The following is an 18,627-nucleotide window of genomic DNA, read 5'->3' on the forward strand; positions in this document are numbered from 1 at the left end:
TAAATCTAAATTTATTTTTATATCTATCTTCCTGTTTTCAAAGAAACCTAAAAACGGTTTTCACTGACTAACATAATCAATATTATTAAATTTTACTAAACTTTCAAAAACTGTAAGTTTTTGGCAGGGTAGTGACTGGAAAGGGGCTTTCCAGAGTGCTGCTAATGTTCTGTTTCTTAATCTAGATGCAGGGTTACATAGATACATTCAATTTGTGACTGTTCACGGAGCTGTCATTTATGATATTTTTACTTTTAGAGATGCATACTATATTTAACAGAAATCTTTAAAAACTTCATGACTAAGTTTCATGGTTTTTCCTTCCTTGCTTGCTTCCTTTTTTCTTTCCTTACTTTTAAAACAGATTCCTTGTATAACACAGCCAGACATCTAAGAAACTGTGTGTTCTGTCAATATATCTGTTTATTACATCATGTAGTTTTACATATATATTATATATTTAGTCGCAGAAAAACATCATAACTGGTAGAACCTAAAATTTTAGTTTCCAGGATTGCCCTATTTTGTGAAAAATTACAGCTGACCTTTCAGGTACTCTTTTTCAGAAATAAAATTTAACATAATTTGCAATGCCAGGGACACCATATAATTGTGCAGGGAACAGCCTGTTCCTCTTACCACTGCCATACTGAGTTCCCTCCCACCAGACTGCAGAAAGTGGGATACAGAAGGGGCAGTTCACACCTACTTGATGATAGCTTCATGGGAGCGGTAGTTCTCACATAGGAGGATCCTACATGGAAATTCGGCAGGGTAATGCTCATAGAGTCGATCAAGTAATGAAACATGAAGGTTTCTCTCCCTGGCAAACTCGCTGTAAACAAAAGGACTGAGCTGTAACAGACAAACATACAGAGAAAATTTAACTAAATATGCAAGTAGTACTTTTTTAACCTGCTTATAAAAAACTCCACTATGCTGAAACCTCTGATGTACTAAATCTCAACATGCTGAATGCTGGAATAAGCAGAATCAAGAATACTTTCTCTGAACCACTTTGCCACTATAAAGAACTAGGCAAAAATTTCTAACTTTTCATTTCAGTATATCCACAGTAGCATAGAGTTTCTACACATAGGTTAACAAAGGGCTCCTCCAACATAATAATAAATAGCTATTACTTCAGTAACTTCAGGGATGCAACCCATTGCATCGTTGGGGGAGCTAACCAGTTATTGCACTAAAACTGATCAACTATTTAAAAGGGTGAGCTGGAAGGATATATAGCCTATGATGAAAAAATTTGTTTTTAATAATCAGCAAAATAATGCTTTGTATCTCATAAAGTAGAAGGAGACATTCTTCATCATACCTCTGACCACTAAAGAACAAAATTAAACTACTTTTGGAAAAGAAACAAAAACAGAATTTCTTCCTCTACATTCAACTCTTTCCTGGATGTTGTCACAGCTATAATATTACATAGGTTCAATCTCGACTGCAGCAGAAGAGAAAGAACTTCAAACTGCAACTTTATAAAACAAAGATTAATAGAAAAATTCTATTTCTCTTTCCTTATATAGGTACTGAAATACATAGAATCAGAAATGTTCTTTGAGATGTGGGCTATTAATCTGAATTAAGTGTACTCTCTTTCCTACGATGGCAAAAAAAATCAACCCTTCCTGAAAACAAATGTTAGGGACAAGAGTTGGGGAACTGTGGGAAGGATAACTTAAATTTATTTTCTAAAGAAAAGTAAAAATCAAATATTCACACTCCAGAAAGCTGATCTTCAAATTAAAAACATGAAAACTGTAACACTGACAGATTCATTCATTCCACTCTCTATCCAAAGGAAAAAAACACTAGGATAGTAATTTTCCTTCAGAAAAAGCAGTATTTTTCATTATTAGTGCAGATATATTTAAAGTACTTAAACTGTAATACATGCCAGAGTTTCATAGAACGTTTTAGAAAATCGAATATTAAACATCAAAATATAATTAGTAGTTCCTTGAATATGATGGCTCAGAGGGTGCATACCTGCATGTGGTCACCAGCCAAGACAATCCGAGTGTTCTTAGTTGCTAATGCTAGAGGCATAATGGTTTCACACTCCATGGCCTGGGCAGCTTCATCTAACAGAATGTGTGTAAAAAACCCTACAAAGTACAGTATAAACACAGTAAAGCATCTCACAGCAGCAATAAAGGTAGCAGTACTTCTTTCCTTTTCTGCTACGGAAAGAGTTCAGGGTCCTGATTTCCAAGCAATCCTCAATTTAGAAAATCATTAATTTAAATGATTATTTAAAGAACAGAGATGAAAAGAAATACCTATTTTACCCAATAATAGATTCGAAATCGCATCTGGTGCTAAGGGCCCCAAGACGAACAGCTGACTGACATATAAAAAAGATGTTTGAAGTACAAGATAGCAGCTTTTCACCAAAAAGAAGGGCTGGCAACTAAACACTGATAGTCCTTTCACTATTTATGTGGTGAAATAGCGAAAATAAAACGATGGTAGTTTACAAGTAACTTTAGCTTTATCATGCATATTAAACATTAAAGAAAATCATAGCTGAAATCTAATGTAAGGGAGAAAGTTATAATCAACCTTGACTGAAACAAAGGGGCTATCGATGAGCAGATTTACTAATTTGATTATTTAGGGGTTTGCGTGTGCGTGTGTGTACGTGCGTGTAAAATTATTTAGTCTAAGAGCCTACGCTGGCTGGAAAACAAAATCACCAGTGTGCAAAAAATGACAGACAGATGCCAACCATTTTTAGTAGGCGGCGTCCCACATCTTGAGTGCTACTGCCGCTCACACTGGGGCACAGAATGCTGTGTACAGAAGGGAGGAGAAAGCCCCTTCCCCTTAATGGGGGGGGAAGAGGCAAAAATCTCACGGTCTCCATGTGGAGAAGGAAAAAGATCTCCCCTACTGCCAACACACCGAGGTAGGAAGAAGGGGGCCTTCTTTTTACTAGCAGAGCAAAGGAACAAAACAGCTTCTCAACAGAATGACAAAGTTCTAAAACTCTCTGGATTAATTAGCCTCCTGTGAGGAGGGCCCAAGAACCAAACCTCTATTTCTATCCCTATTTCCATGACTATCAGAAAGTTCCAAACCATTTTTTATGCAACTTTCTAATGCAACTTGTTTTTAGGTTGGGAACCTTCTAAATCTTACTGACTGGCAGTAATAACCACCATCAGCATCCATTCATACAAATGGTTATGGCTGATAGCGTAAGTATCAATAACTGTTGTGTATTTCCCCAACAGTGGCCTAATCATGATAGAGGCTTGTGCATTTTTCTCCCTGTTAAGGAGACTTTGTGCTTTTTGTTTTACAAAACTAATTACTTGAAAACTACTGTTTTCATTAGATAACGTTTTAATTAAATAGAGCTAGGCTTCAATCAGGAACTGGATATATCATGTATATTTAAGCTACTGCTTAAGCTAGTAAAGGTACCTTGAATTAATCCAACTGATTTAGCCTGAGCCTTGGTTTTCGTATCTGTAAAAGAACCCTTCCTCCATAGGGCTGATATGAGAATTAAATGAAATCAAGTATAAACAACGCCCAGAACAAAGCACATGGGCAACTTCTAAGTATTCTTCTACATTCTTGCTCTTCAAAGCCATTCTTTACTTTCCCACAAAACTATACTGTTCAGGTTTGGGCATTTCATCTAAGTGGAAAATAGGTGGAGTATAACCATGAAGTAATGAGACTGATCGTTAAATAAACACACCAAAATTTACATTTCAAATAAGTGTTGTTCCGTTCAAAGAAGTCATTTGGGAGGAAACAGAACTCACTGCAATGATGCAGTCACTGTTCAAAACATTTTTGAAACTCTGCTTTTGTAACTGCCCTTACCAGCCAGCTATGAGCCGTACGCACAAGAAAATAAGTCTCATTACATGAGAGGCACGTCTGTCTCTTTTTTTTTTTTTTTACCCCTAATGGTTTTGCTCAGTTTGATCACCTACCTTATTTACCAGACATGTCTCAGAAAGATTTTGAAGCTTTTCTAAAATTAAATCTACCCTCAAAAAAGAAAGTTTGGCCACCATTCATTCATTTAAGATAAACAGAAGTTTATCAAGGGCCTCCAGGTGTTTATACCCGGGCCAGGTGCCAGGAATTCAAGGTGAAGAGAACAGTATCTACCTTCCAGGGACGTGAATGTTCAAAAGAATCTGTCACTGGCTCTGAAAGCAATTCCAAAAGGAGAGAGCAAAAAAGTGTTGAGGAATGTGAACCATTATAATATGGCAGTAATAAATGAATATTCTTCCAAAGCAAATACCTTAAAGTGGTACCACTTTTTGATGGTTAAGTTCTGCCATACTTACAGAATTACTTGTCACCTTATACTATACTTCGTATTAGTTTGGTTTTACAGATTCCTGTACTTAAATAATTTTAATAGTATGTCTAAAAAACCTATCATGATTGCTGTCTCTACATACTGTATAACACAAAAGCATTTTAAAACAAAAACTTGAGAAAATTGTAAAAACAAACAAACATCAACACTATCCAGCTGGAATTTTTCACACGAACAATAGTAAGTATATACCATCTGACAAGAGAACAAACAGAAAAGTGGTTACTCAAATGTCTAAACTAGGGGTTGACTTTTTTTTTTTTTTTTTTTTTTTGGTAAAGGGCCAAACAGTATATATTTTAGGTTTTGTTGGCCATACAATCTCTGTTGCATCTACTCAACTCAGCTACTGTGGCACAAAGGCACCCATACATAATAAATAGGTAAATAAATGGGCATGGCTGTGTTCCATCCAATAAAACTTTATTTACAAAAACAGACAACAGGCCAGATTTGGCCCAAAGGCTATAATCTGCCAACCCCTGGTCTAAACTGAATGCAGAAGCCCTATGCATTCAGAAACACCCTATCTGTGTCTTGAGTCAGCATACCAGGTTCAAGGTCCAACTGACAGAGGTACTGGGAAGTATTCAATGTAACAACCACCACTCGGTGTTTAAGAATATCTTCTTTCTGTGGCATCTGAAAGGTGGAATGTGCGCTTGAGATCAAACAGTACTGATGCACAACTGGGTGGACAGTCTTTACCCAGCGATTTCTGAAATATACCCTATAAAAGAAGATAACATTTCCTATTTATATTTATTAACATCTTAACAGCATAATCAAAAAATTAACATTATTACGTTAAGACTACCATATCTAGAAATTAACAAATAAATCTGATAACCATTAACACTCTACTGAATTAGAATTTACACACAACTGTGACTATGCCCTACCAAAAAAGGATTCAAACAGAAAGCATATGCACTATCATAAAATAAATATCTAATTATTTTTAAGTGTTCAGATTAATCTTACAACAGAATCGACACACAGTTTCATAAGCACCATAGTTTTTTAAGTTCAAAACATTCCCGTTTGGGAATTATATTTTTTCTAGAATATTCTTACAAAAATAAACTTAATTCATATTGTAGTTATCTATGCTAGTAAAAAACAATGAGTTGCACACCTACGACAGAAACATAAAAGTTATCTGCATTTCACTTCAGGATATATTCTTACACCCATGTTTAAATCTAAAGGAGGTTTATCTAAATTATCTACAGCAGATTTAAAACTAAATTCAAATTTTGGACAATCGGAAAAATCTTAAGAGCGAGCATCTCTTCCATTAATTTCAAAAGAAAAACATTAATAGGCCTCATGCACTAGACTACACAAATGGTACAGAAACAACTCCTCCATCCATCCACCTACCCACCCATCTCTCACCCACTCACATGTAACAACGATCTACTGGGTGTCTACTACGCTCCAGCACAGAGACAAATCACAGGGTTTCCAAGCTTTCATAAAGGCTTTGATTTACTCTGATTTTAATGGAAAGCCATCAGAGAGTTCGGACAGGGCAGTCACATGATCTGACTTATTTTGCTAAAGGACCACTCTGTTTCTCTGGACAGAATATATAGTTTGGGAAGGTGGACAGGGGGAGGGCTGGACAGTCGTGTGCTGGTAAATGTTAAACAACCAGTTTGGAGGGGAGGGGTGGAGCTGATCTGTAATGTTTGCTGACTTCTGTGGTATAAACTCCACTACCATGGCCAATTTCAAGCTACCAACATGATGTCACCAAACGCGAATTTGGGAAGACACGTACATGACTGGGTCTCACAAGCCACCACAAGCTAGCTGCACTATGCGCCTGACTGGAACAGAGGCAGGGGCAGAGGGGAGAGAGACAGGGAGACCAGTTCGGAGGTTGTTATGAGGATCTAGACAAGAAAAAAATGACAGCTTGGACCAGGGTGGCAACAGTAAACACGTGAAAATGGTTGGATTCGCTACACATTTTGAGAGTAATGCTGACAGGATTTAGTGAACCAGATGTGCAATTTAAGAGAAAGGATGATTCTGCGTCTTTGAAACTAGATGAATGACAGCGGTATTTACAAAGATAGTGAAACCGAGGAACAGATTTGAATTGCGAACAGAATTCAGCTGTGGACAAAATCAGTAGCCGACATCCATGTGGGGATATTCAATAAGCAGGGGGATATATAAGTCTGAAGTTCAGGAGAATGTCTGGGACAAGAAATATACAATTGGGATAATATTTAAGCCTTGGGACTAGATGAGATCAGCTAGAGAGGAAGTGCAGATAAAAAAGAAACTAGCTGGGAGAATGATTGATGGTTACCCCAACATTTAGAGGCAGGGAAAAGAAGAGGGAAACAGTAAAGGAAACAGGCAAAAAGTAGTCAAAGAAGTAAAAAAGAACTCAAGAGAGCATGGGGTCCAACCAAGGGATACAGACGTCCATGTTACTGAATCTTTTGGAAATTCTCCAGGCCCATCGCAGGACTTGACTGTTAGCAGCATCCAGCTCTGTGGCTGGTCCCTCCCTGCAACACTCTCTGGCCTCAGCCTCCATGACTCAACCTCTCCCTGCCTTCACTCTTCCTCTCTAGGTTAGGGTTCTCCCCGGCTTACTCAACACACACTCATCTTCTGTCCATCTCACCAGGCCCATGGCTTCCATCACCACCAGTACTCCAGTGACTCGTACATTTTTCTCTCTCCAGCCAAGACCTCATCTCCAGGATGCGTATCAACTTTTTATTTAACATTTGTCTACTGTAGGATATCTCAAAGGCAGCTCAAATGTAATATGCACAAAACCTAATCTCACGATCTTTTAAAATGTGTTCTCACCTTTCATGAAACATTTAAAACTGGTTATTACTTTTTAAGCACAGGGAAAAAAAAGTATTTAATAAATATAAATTAGAAAAATAAAGAAATATATTTTAAAAACACTACTCTGATAGGAAGGGCAGTAACCTTGGTAAAAGTAACCAGTATCACTTCTAAAAGCTGCAAAAATGGGTGTGCCTGGGTGGCTCAGTCAGTTAAGCGTCTGCCTTGGGCATGGGTCACAATCCCGGGGGCCTGATCCCAGGGGCCGCATCGGGCTCCCTACTCAGTGGAGAGCATGCTTCTTCCTCTCCCCCTACCACTCCCCCTGCTCGTGCTCGCACTCTCTCTCTCTCAAATAAGCAAAATCTTTTAAATAAAGAAATAAATAATAAAAGATATAAAAATGTTAAACAACATGTTTTAGGTTTTAATAAAAAATGTTTAATCAGATCAGTGAAACGGAATTTACTTTTAAAAAAATGAAAAATCACATTTTACAAATTATCTGAAAAAATCATTTATACATTTTGATTCCATTAATATTAACTAAAATAATGTGCATTTAAACATAGAAATTAATAGGAACTAAACTCCAAAATGTTAAAAGTATTTATCTCTGTGTGTTGATTATACATAATTTTACTTTCTTTCTTGTTCTTCTCTATATTTTCCATACTTTCCTAAATGAACATTTCATTGTAAGACTGGAAAAATGGTTTTCCAATTGCTCATCAATACTGATGCCAAGCACCACTTATCCCTCTAAGGAAAAACAAAAATTGAAGTTCTAAGTCTCACTACTGACTTTTTTTGCAATTACCTTGGAAAGCCACCTCAAGCTGAAGCTAGTAAGAAGACAGAGTTTGATCGTTAAGTCTATATTTCCTTAAAGGTACAATATTCTATGCGGACTTAAAAAGATTTAAGTACTTTCTTGGTCTTTCATTTTGTGCAACATTTAAGGTGCACACTCTCTATAAGATTATTTAAAACACACCCAACATTTTTCAAAACTGGAGAACAATGACAAGTGACACCTTAAAGCTGATAGTATGAAATGTGACACCAATTAAGTAATTTATATATTTCTAGGAACAAACCATCCACAGATCCCACATGAATTATGATTGTTAAAGTAGGAGATTGTCTGGTAATACGTAATTTTAATTCACTGAAATTTTATTTGTGTATTGAATTCATATACAATAAACAACCCCCCAAAATGTTATTACACAAGATACTACAGAATGAGAAAGACATGATCCCAGAATAAAATCTATTACTCTGAAGATCTGTATAAAACAAATACCATCTATCTGCCCAGAAAGCAATAAATATACACTCTCTCCATAGATAACCTCCATCTACTAAGTAATAAGTCTGCCGGAACCAGATACCGATCTTCAGAACCATACACAGAAACTGTGTTTTCCTCTCTAGCCCATCTTAAGGTCTACTAATGCTAATGAAGTAAGAAGCAAAAACCAAAATGAAATATAATCTAAAATGGTTTCTAAAACCTCCATCCCCAAATAGTTTAAGCTCAACTCCTGGCAAGTAATAGAATTTTATACATTTCAACCATAAGTGTGTATTATTTAAACATATGTACTGTACTAAACTATTTAATGTTTAGGATCATTTTCACACTTGATGGCATTTGCCACGGCCCATTCTAGACTACACGAAGCAGAAGGCAAACTCTTCAACCATCTTACACCACAGAGACAGCACATCTTCAAAGTCACACACAGACACTTAGTGCCCCCTTGTGTTCTTTCCCCTGTATCCTGGGACAGATAAAGTTAATCTCCCTGGAGTGCTCAGCCATGCTAATTTCCTCTATCCCATCTCCCATACCTCTCATGTTTGTTGTCCATCAGGATAATTACAAATTAATCTGAGTTAATGTAATAACAGATGTTACTAGTAAGTTTTAATAATTCAATGCACTATCCTCCTAGGTAACACATTCACAAGTTAACACCATTCCCAAAGAGAAAAACCATGGTGAAAATATAGGACCACAAAAAGAAAAGATTTAGGAAAAACCAAGCCTTTTCTTACTTTATTCCATTTACTAAATGAAATAACTCAAAAGTTATATTTAAATACTTTTCCAGCTTTTTGCCTGAACCACTCTTGAGACTTATGGAGAGGTGACATTTTCAGCTAAAGAGCAAGCTTCTGTATCTGTATCCAGCTTTTTGCCTGACCCACTCTTGGGACTTAACGGAAAGGTGAGATTTTCCGCTAAAGAGCAAGTTTCTGTATCTGGGCCCCTATAACTACACATATATTCAATTGAGACGTAACTTCTTATTCTACACTTTTCGATGCACAACCTATTGGATTATAACCTTCAATACATAATTTTCACGTGGGAAAAGTTAAACATAATGCTAGTCACATGGCAGACGTTAATGTTTACTAACAACTCTTCAGCCCCAACTATCAAATGACCTATCCTAGGTCAATCAAGATATGATGGGGCTTTACTCCATTGCTTCCAAGCCCAAGTACACCACGATAATTGAGGTTGTCACAGTTCCTACCTAACACATACATACACAAACATAAACACACACACCAACAATAAAAGCAAACGAAACACCTCCATTAAAGTAAGAACACTCATAGCAAAACTGCTACTAGCTACCAGCTACTGAGTTTTTACTTATGACTAAAAAAGATTAGAATCTGAAGCAAACTTACATACAAAGTTACTGATGAACTTATCCAGTGATAAATACCACATTTTCATTTACAGTGATTGTATATATGTGGTATTTTCTTATTAAATACAACTGGATTCTACTCAAAATAATTATTTCTGCTCTAATTTATCTTCCAGAGTGAAAACAAAGTACGGTATAAAAACCTGTGTTAGCAGGCCACACCACCTTTTCTCTTTTGTTCTTTTTTAATGCAATCGTAAAATCATTCAAATGGCTTTGGTTGTGGTTATTAAGAATTAAATAGCATAATGTCATTTTTCCACGCCTGGTCTCAACTAGAAATAAAAAGTTAGTGGATTATGATTCAAAAGTGTGGTTAGAAATTAATTTATAAGCAATAATTATATTCGAACAACACAGGGCATGACATATTAGTTTGTAAAATGGCAAAACTAAACATTAATTCATATAACAATGAAAGCAAATGGTGTATAAACAACCATTTAATGATTCTTTATTGTTTTCTGAAGAAAAGGATTTTATTCCCCCACAATCCATATTTAAGTACATTTCATATCTATATACATTCAAGACGACCTTTCTATATCAATGTAAACTTTTCTTTGACACTTTGTCTCTTAAATGATAGCAAAAAATTGTAAATACCAGTCAATTACACTTCATTGCAGAAATCATTTCAATATTTCATGCTTCTCTAAAATGTAGCTTCTACAATATTACCTGCATGATCACAGTCAAAATTTTGTATCTACTGCATGACTACTCTGCCATGCAAAATATGCTGGAATTTTAATTAAATTTGTTTTAAATAAATCATATTTATATTATTTCATCATAATAGCTTTTAGAGGTACACATCAAAATTTGCTCAGATTGTAACAACATTTTTACATACAAAGCTTAAAAAAGGATGTCTTTCTCTTTACTTAATGTTTAAGAAATGAATGGTGGAAGACTTTTAAATTTTTCCTTAATTTTAAATGACTGCTTCAAAAGGCATCACTTCCAAATGCCAATATACAGTTAAAAGATTTTGTGTTCTCCAAGTTACTAAAATCTTTACAGACACCTTTTCTTAAGAATAATAAAGTATGATACAGATACATAATAAGCCTTAAAAAATACCTGAGAGGTCTTGCCTGGGGATTGCCTGCTTCTACATATGGATGTAAATAATCCTTTATGTAGAGGTCAGCAGCACTATTAGAATGGGTGCAAATGAGGATCCTGCTGAAATAAATGGTGCAAATAAAAAGAATGATAAAACACAAAACTACTCAAGCAGTATAATACCAAACAAAAGCAGTGGCCATCTTAACAGCATACATTTCCCTCAACCTATTCAGCAATCTCCAACACATTATTCAATGATGTTTTCAGGAAACTATTATTCTTTAAGGTGAAAGGAAAACAAGTTCCACCAAATTATTTTTAAATCTATCACACAGAACTTTTATGCGCCCAACTCTTTCGGCTCTACCATGTATCATGATTCCTTAGCAGACTTGGGAGTTTTGATGGCTATTTGAAAGCTATCATTCTCTACGTTGCCCATTTTTAAAAACAGTATGTTTCAAAAGAATTCAAATTTTAGTCCTTTGGGGTTTTGGAGTGGGTCTTCTTTTTTTTTTTTTTTTTAATTTTTTCAAGCTGAATTAAAATGGTCTTGCTAGCCTTAGCTTTGTACTCACAGTAAGGACAGAGGCTGTGCCCTAATGATGAAATCAGAGCGCACATACCACCATCTCACCTTGTCTCCTGCTGCTGGAGTATGTGCTTGACGGCCTGAGCTAGAGTGAACGTTTTGCCTGTCCCATAGGGTCCAATGATGAGAACAGGAGGCAGCTGTATTGACAGGGGGGTTGTAATGGCCAGAACAGCCTCTTTCTGTTTTGCGTTCAGCCGAGGATCCAACTGCTCATCCCATTGTCTACAGAAAATAAGAGTTTATCTTAAACACACGCATCTTATAAATAAACAAAACGCAAGAGAATCCTAAATTTTACTGAACCGGTAAAAATACTGAAGAACCAGAGCATCTACAAAAACAAATGCTTATTCTAAAACTTCTTTTCAGAAAATTACCCAACAGAGTCAGTGCAGGGTACTTCACTACGTTGATCGAACTCACTTTAGTTACTTTGTCCTATTCCAAGTGCAAAAAGATTTTGATAACTAAAGAAATACACACACTTCTAGCGTAGCTGCTACCAAGTCTATAAATAGTAATGGCAATGTCTCAAAATTTTAATTTCCCTCTGTTACATAAAAGGATCAGAAAACTTTTTTTTCTGGAAATAAAGAAGTGTTAGTTTCTTTGCACAGCAAGTAAAATGCAAAAGGAAGACAAACCGAATTTCAAATTCTAGTCCACTGAAAGCTCTCTTTAGTGAAGTTTAAAACAAGAGGAAAAAAAAATGTGTATGTTCCTGGTTAAGAGATATTAAACATTTACAATGTTCTTAATTCAGAAAATAGCAGTTTTGTTTCTTTTTTAAAAGGTATCAAAGAGGGGTGGGTGCCTGCGTGGCTCAGTCGGATAAGCATCTGCCTTCAGCTCAGGTCACGATCCCAGGGTCCTAGGATCGAGCCCCATGGCAGGTTTCCTGCTCAGTGGGGAGCCCGCTTCTCCCTCTCCTCCCCCTTCGTGCTCTATGTCTGTTGCTATCTCTGTCTCTCTCTCTCTCTCTCTCTCTCTCAAATCAATCTTTAAAAAAAAAAAGTATCAAAGGCCAAACAATATGAAATGTTTTCTAATATTTTCCCCCATACACATAATGTACATATGTCCTATTTTTCAGGGTAGAGAACACCTGTCACAGCAGCACAAATGGTCGCTGTAATGGGATCTATCTTACGAGTGTCCTTTCTATGACTTGGCTGGGTTTCCAAGATTTAAATGGACAGCAGATGCTAAAAGGGATCAAACCAAGTGGAGAATCAACGGCATTCTTTCCCACAACGACAATTAAAATACTAAATATTGCAACAACTATGGTAAAAATGATAGGGATGTGAACAAAAATAGGAAGGGTGTGTAAAGAGATGCTTAGAAAATCTACATTCAAAGTGCCTACAAAATAATCCTGCAAGACGAGAACGTGGTTTAGACGGGAAAATTCCTTCTCTCAGAGGCTGTACTCTACAGCAATCAGAAACTAGTTATTCATGGGAAATCTTAATACTTTCAGTTTTTAAAAATTGTAACTAATGCTATATTCGGACAGATAATTTCAAACAAACAAAAGTCTCAGGGGAAATGTAAAACTTTGGAAAATACACTTCGACTATATAAACATGGCATTACTTATTTTTTTGAAACTCAAAATTTTTAAGTAAAAAACAAAAGAACTCTGACCAGTGGCACTAGATTTCCTGGAAACCATTCACTAAAGCTCAAGCTTTTTACTTCAAAGAATCTCTCATCATTAAACAGCTTATTTACTCATAATTCTGCCAGCACCCAGCAATGTTCCATTTTCTGTAAAAGAGGAAATTACTTTAGGTAATCACTAAATCCAGATCTAGTATCTGTGGAGAACTGTGGATCGGTTACCTCAAACCATTCATGGCATCTCCTCTGCTTTCCTCTACTACTGAGCCCAGAACGCTAAAACACTCCATTTCTCACCCTCCTCTGCCAGAGCTCCAACTCTGGTCAATGAGCTTAGAGGAAGAGGTCCCTCAGAAGGGCTTCTGCTACTCAATAAAAGACAAACAAAGCCTCACTAGGAGAAAGCCCTTCTTGCTCCTCTGCCTTCCTCTCTCACCTGGCTGGAATGGGATCCTGATAAACAAAACTACAGCCACCATCTTATAATCAAGAGGTAACAGACATCAAGGAAAACCAGCATGCTCTATGGTGGAGAGGAGGGGAGACCTCAGTTCTGCATGGTCCGGTGGAGCCCTTCCAAGTCCTAGACCGCCTGCCTCTGGGCTTCTATCTCTACTTGTTTAAGCCACAGTTAGTTCAGTAAACTGTTACTTGCATCCATACCTGACCCCAATGGCTCCTTTATCTATACATGGAGATAATGACATGTGCATCAGATGGGCATTCTAAGATCAAATGAGATAATACACACAAGCTGTTTAGAAAAATAATTGAGCATATAATAAGTGCTCGAATAACGTTAGTTTCTATTACTACGTTCAGTGAGGATTCAGAAAAATGACATATTACTTGACCAATACACGCTTCCAAAAACAAATAAATGAACGTTTTAAAAATACCCTAATTCTTCAAATTTGGTGACTTCAATGAACTTATAAATGAAACAAATTAGTAAGTTATATACAAAAGCATAAATCTAAGACATTCATGATGCATTTATAGGTATAGCTCTAAATTACACAATCTCTTTATTTATATAACCCACTCTACTTAGCAACTGCTTCACTGTAAATAAATGCTTCAGAGCAGATCAGAAACCATCAATGTTGGTCACCTCTGCAGTTTCTGGTCATGAATGAGGAAGGCCAATGAGCACAAGTTGTCTTTAGTGTCCCACCTGCTCAATAAAGGGAGGAGGACTTGCAATACACATGCCGGTAAGACCCATCTCGATTTTCACAGTTTAAAATAATAGAGTCTCTACAAGCTCATTCTGAATAAAAATTATTTAAACCCTGAACCACATTAATTCAAAGTCCTTTTTTCCCCTGGTCTAATGCATTTTTATAATTAATTTACAGACCACATGCTCGAGAATAATTTCGCAACTTCATTTATCTATCTATATCCCCCTTATCCCAGAGAAGATTTTAAATGCCTAATGGTTTCTCAGTATACTCCTCCACTCAGACACCTTTTAGTTACTATTTAAATTACAGTGGTATGCAATCTCTTCCTGCTCAGAAGTTTCCTGATACTTGACATTTTCTTAGTTACTGTTGTAGTTAACACTTGCAGTCAGTGGTATTTGAATATACTGTCCTATATGAAATAATTTTCAGAAGTAAACATATCAAGTACATGCCTAAAGGCTTACTGGTGTGCTCTCACATCTGAAACCCTAATCTCCTTCTTTAAACCTGAAACTCTTAGTAACTTAAAAATGTCACACATCAATAATGTGTAAGGCCCTGTTGAGGATTTACAGATAAATGAGACGTGGTCCCTTCCTTCAAAGAGCTCAGAGTATAATGAAAACAGGAGAAATGTACACAAGTGACAAAAATTAATTTGAGAGAAATTGTGCCTAAAAGCACAAAACTGACTGAATCTAGCAAACAGCAGGTACTCGAGAAATTTTTGTTGCAATAATGAAAATGCAAGGGTCAGGTTCATCTCCTTGAAGGAGAAAGCACTTGAGCTGAACTAAATCTTAAAGGACAACAGATGGATCAATAGATCAATACATCAATATTGGGCAAAGATTATTTCAGGGAGAGAAAATCATTTACAGATAAATTGGTGGAGGGGGAAACTCTGAGTTTAATGGGTATAAAGTCTCAGTTTTGCAAGATGAGAAGGGTCAGGAGAGACTGACTGCATGACAATGTGAATATACTTAACACTACTAAACTATATACTTAAAAACAGTTTAGAGGGTAAGTTTTGTGTTATGTAAATTTTACCACAACTTTTTTTTAAAATTTGTAAGAAATTAAGTGTAGGGCCAACTAAAGAAACTTCACGATAATTCAATATGGCTAGAGCATGGGGATTTAGAGGGAAAGGGGGGGGGTGTCAAGTAGAAAAAAATAAAAAAATCTGAATCTATTGTTGGAGCAACCTGTCAATGGAACCACATAATAAAAGGTTGGTGTTCAGCTGCTCAGACTATCCACGTATCAAGGACACACCTTCAGAGATTTGTAACCACTGAAATGAAATGATTGTTTTAGCAAACTAACTGTGGAAGAAATATGTGGACTGGACCAGAGAACAGAGACCAGACTGCAGGACAGAAGACTGACAAGAAGGCTACTTACATAGTCCAGCTCTAAATTACACACTGGCTGTAAGAACAGAAGGAGGGGGAAGGGTGCAAAGAAGGTAAATCAAATGGCAACTGAGAAGACTGGAGTTTTACAACTAGTAGATCACTGATTACGTTCAGAAGAGTGAAGAAGTGGAAAACAGAGATCACAGGATGAGTATAAAGAAGTGTGGAAGTACATAAACTACTCCTGCTCGAGAATTTTGGCAGTAAAAAGAAGAATGGGAAAAAAATAGTAAGGGTAAGCGAAACAAGGGAGAAATGATTTGGTTTTTCTGTTGTAAGGCGTCTTGTGCTTTGTTCTGTTTTTAGAACTGAAAGAAATGGAATGTGGGGAAGAGCTATATGCCACTTCTAGGCCTGGCCCATAAAAATTTCCTACGTGATCCCCTGTGCTCATTCTTGCCCTGCCTGCCAGCTGGATGTCAACGTGCAGGGAGAAACCGTGGAAACCACTCACTGAAGATACCAGGGCCTCCATCAGTGGTGAAGCAGGGCCACCCAACCATGACTGGATTGACACGTGATAAATATAGAAACTTCCATTGTGTACAGCCACTGAGATTAAAAAAGAAAGGAAGAAAGAAAAGGTGGAATGAGCAGGGCAGCAGCAGGCGCCAAGAACATAAAAACTCAGGGAAAAGGATGAGAAGAAAGATGCCATCTCACAGCTGTCACAGTCTGCAAACAAATCAGAAGTACCCTTACAAAGACACTTATGAAGATGTGCCAAAGTGAGTTTAAGCAGGAAAATATTTATACAACCATTAACCTGAGAGCAGTTTCTGAAATACTATCTTCTATCATACTTTTCTATTTTCTTAAATTATAAAAATGTCTTTTACATTCAAAAATCATTTTAAATTAACTGTTTGAACTACTTTAAAAGGGCCTGATTTCCCCATTCAACTTATACTCAGAAATATTCCTGAATTGCTTGGCATTCTATCAAATTAAGGCTGTTAAGAAAAGCAACAGAACTCTTAAACTGAGGAAAAGTAAAGAAAGTACATGATGAACTTCAAATGTTTCTTTTAAGGGCTCTTTCACTCTCCTTTCTCCACTAAAACACGGCTCCTGGAGAATATAGCAAATTTGCTTATAAAACTACATTGGCGTTATTTGATACAGAGATTCAATTCACAGTAACATAACTTCCTTTAGTGAGACATCTCCTTTACCGTACCTGTTGGGACTCCAAGGTATGGTTGGAGTCATAGTGGTGTCTGGAAACAAAACCCCATTGTCCTTGATTCTGTCTAGCGCATAATGCATTTCACAGAGGGGTAATCGATTTAATTGAAACTGAAGTTCAACCTGAAACACAAAATAAAATTTTTTTTTAAATGCATGAATGCAAACATCAGTGCTTTACAGCTTGCTAAAAATTTTTGTGATGATAACCTTTGAGGGAAGCCAAGTTTAGAGACTTTTTTTAAGTGCAATCCTATTTTAATAAGAATTATTATGGCTAATATTTACTTTGTTCATTTTACATAAATTATCTCATTTACTAGTACCAATGATGTATAGATCATTATTAACCTCATTTTATATCTAAAGAAAATGAAGTACTTGTGAATCACTTCATATCTAAATAAAGGTTATCTGGTTCCACCATATTTCTATGAATAATATACTTGATAAAATCAGTAGAACATTGTGAAATATCATCTCTTGAGTGATAAAAACCAGGCCTAGGATACTGCATCAATTTACTATGAATAAACAATAATCACCAAATTTTATGTTTAAAAAGAAGAAAGAAAAATAAATAAAATTTTAAAGATTGGCTTTCCAGTTAAATATGGCAGAGTAAACACACAGTTCACTTAAGAAACCATAAAGAGAGGAGAACACAAGCAGATACAATCTCAGGTGAGAAATGTCCCTGGATGTGGCTTAGTTTCCTTTAATCTGTTCTTCTATTGCTGATTTAAAATTCTAATCAGAAAGTTTGGCCTTGTATAAGACTGGAACATTGTAGATGTTATATAATTATTGAATTGGTTTCCTCCGAGAGTTACCAGAGATCTAATTCTCTATTCTCCTCTATAACACTTCCAAATCAACTGCACTTCTGGTTACAGCAGAAGATGGAAAACCAAACCGGAACTGTATCAGCTGACAAGGATACTACAGACAACCATAATTCAGTTGCCTCCCTTCAAAACACACCTGTGTGTCATAATCAGGCCGAAGATTAAGTTCTTCACAGCATTCCCTGGATATCCTTAAAAATATATATTCTTTTGTTTTTTCTTCAATAGTAGCTTCATAAACCTTCTCTTTGGTTCCCTGGGTCTGTACTAACTTCTCTTTAGGGACTGGTAATAAATAAACAGCATTGACTTTGGTCATCACCAGCCGTCCAGCCAAAGTATCTTCAGAAAGTGTTTCAGTAAGCTTAAAGCGACCAAATAGTTGTCCATTCTGAGCATACTTTGCGCCTCCAGAAACTCCAGTGAGCATGAAACTTGCTAGAATCTGCAACTGCACCTTAAGGTTGAACCTAAATCAGAAGCAGAAAAGGAGTCTGAATGTTTTACATCAAAAACAAAAAACTAGAAGAGCAGAATTAAATCAGTCAATTTAAACATACAAAAAATTAACACTTCATCATTAATTTCACTCCATTGAGCTACAAACCATATATTACCTTTCTGTCATGAATCCAAGCTGGAAACAACAAAACTTTTTAAGTCAATAAACTCTGACCTAAGTTACATAAAGACATATGCTTAGTTGAGTTGAAGAAGACGAGTATTTTTTTTTTTTA

General features: G+C 36.3%; 1 protein-coding gene across 4 annotated transcripts in view; it reads right to left on the reverse strand.

Annotated features, from left to right (window-relative positions):
* The window catches only part of HELZ (helicase with zinc finger), a 159,317-nt gene that overhangs the window by 68,881 nt on the left and 71,809 nt on the right, over positions 1 to 18,627 (reverse strand). For 2 of the 4 annotated variants that reach the window (XM_026512424.4, XM_048225749.2), the window contains 7 exons: positions 18,027 to 18,360; positions 17,035 to 17,165; positions 11,654 to 11,833; positions 11,029 to 11,130; positions 4,927 to 5,105; positions 2,008 to 2,126; positions 710 to 855 (listed from right to left, as the gene is read on the reverse strand). In XM_026512424.4, coding sequence (XP_026368209.1) covers positions 710 to 855; positions 2,008 to 2,126; positions 4,927 to 5,105; positions 11,029 to 11,130; positions 11,654 to 11,833; positions 17,035 to 17,165; positions 18,027 to 18,360 — 1,191 coding nt within the window. Of the gene's footprint in view, positions 1 to 709; positions 856 to 2,007; positions 2,127 to 4,926; positions 5,106 to 11,028; positions 11,134 to 11,653; positions 11,834 to 17,034; positions 17,166 to 18,026; positions 18,361 to 18,627 lie in introns of all 4 variants that reach the window. The other 2 variants (XM_026512419.4, XM_026512420.4) reach the window with 1 other exon arrangement.

The sequence above is a fragment of the Ursus arctos genome, unplaced genomic scaffold (genome assembly GCF_023065955.2).
Source record: "Ursus arctos isolate Adak ecotype North America unplaced genomic scaffold, UrsArc2.0 scaffold_24, whole genome shotgun sequence".
NCBI lineage: Eukaryota > Metazoa > Chordata > Mammalia > Carnivora > Ursidae > Ursus > Ursus arctos.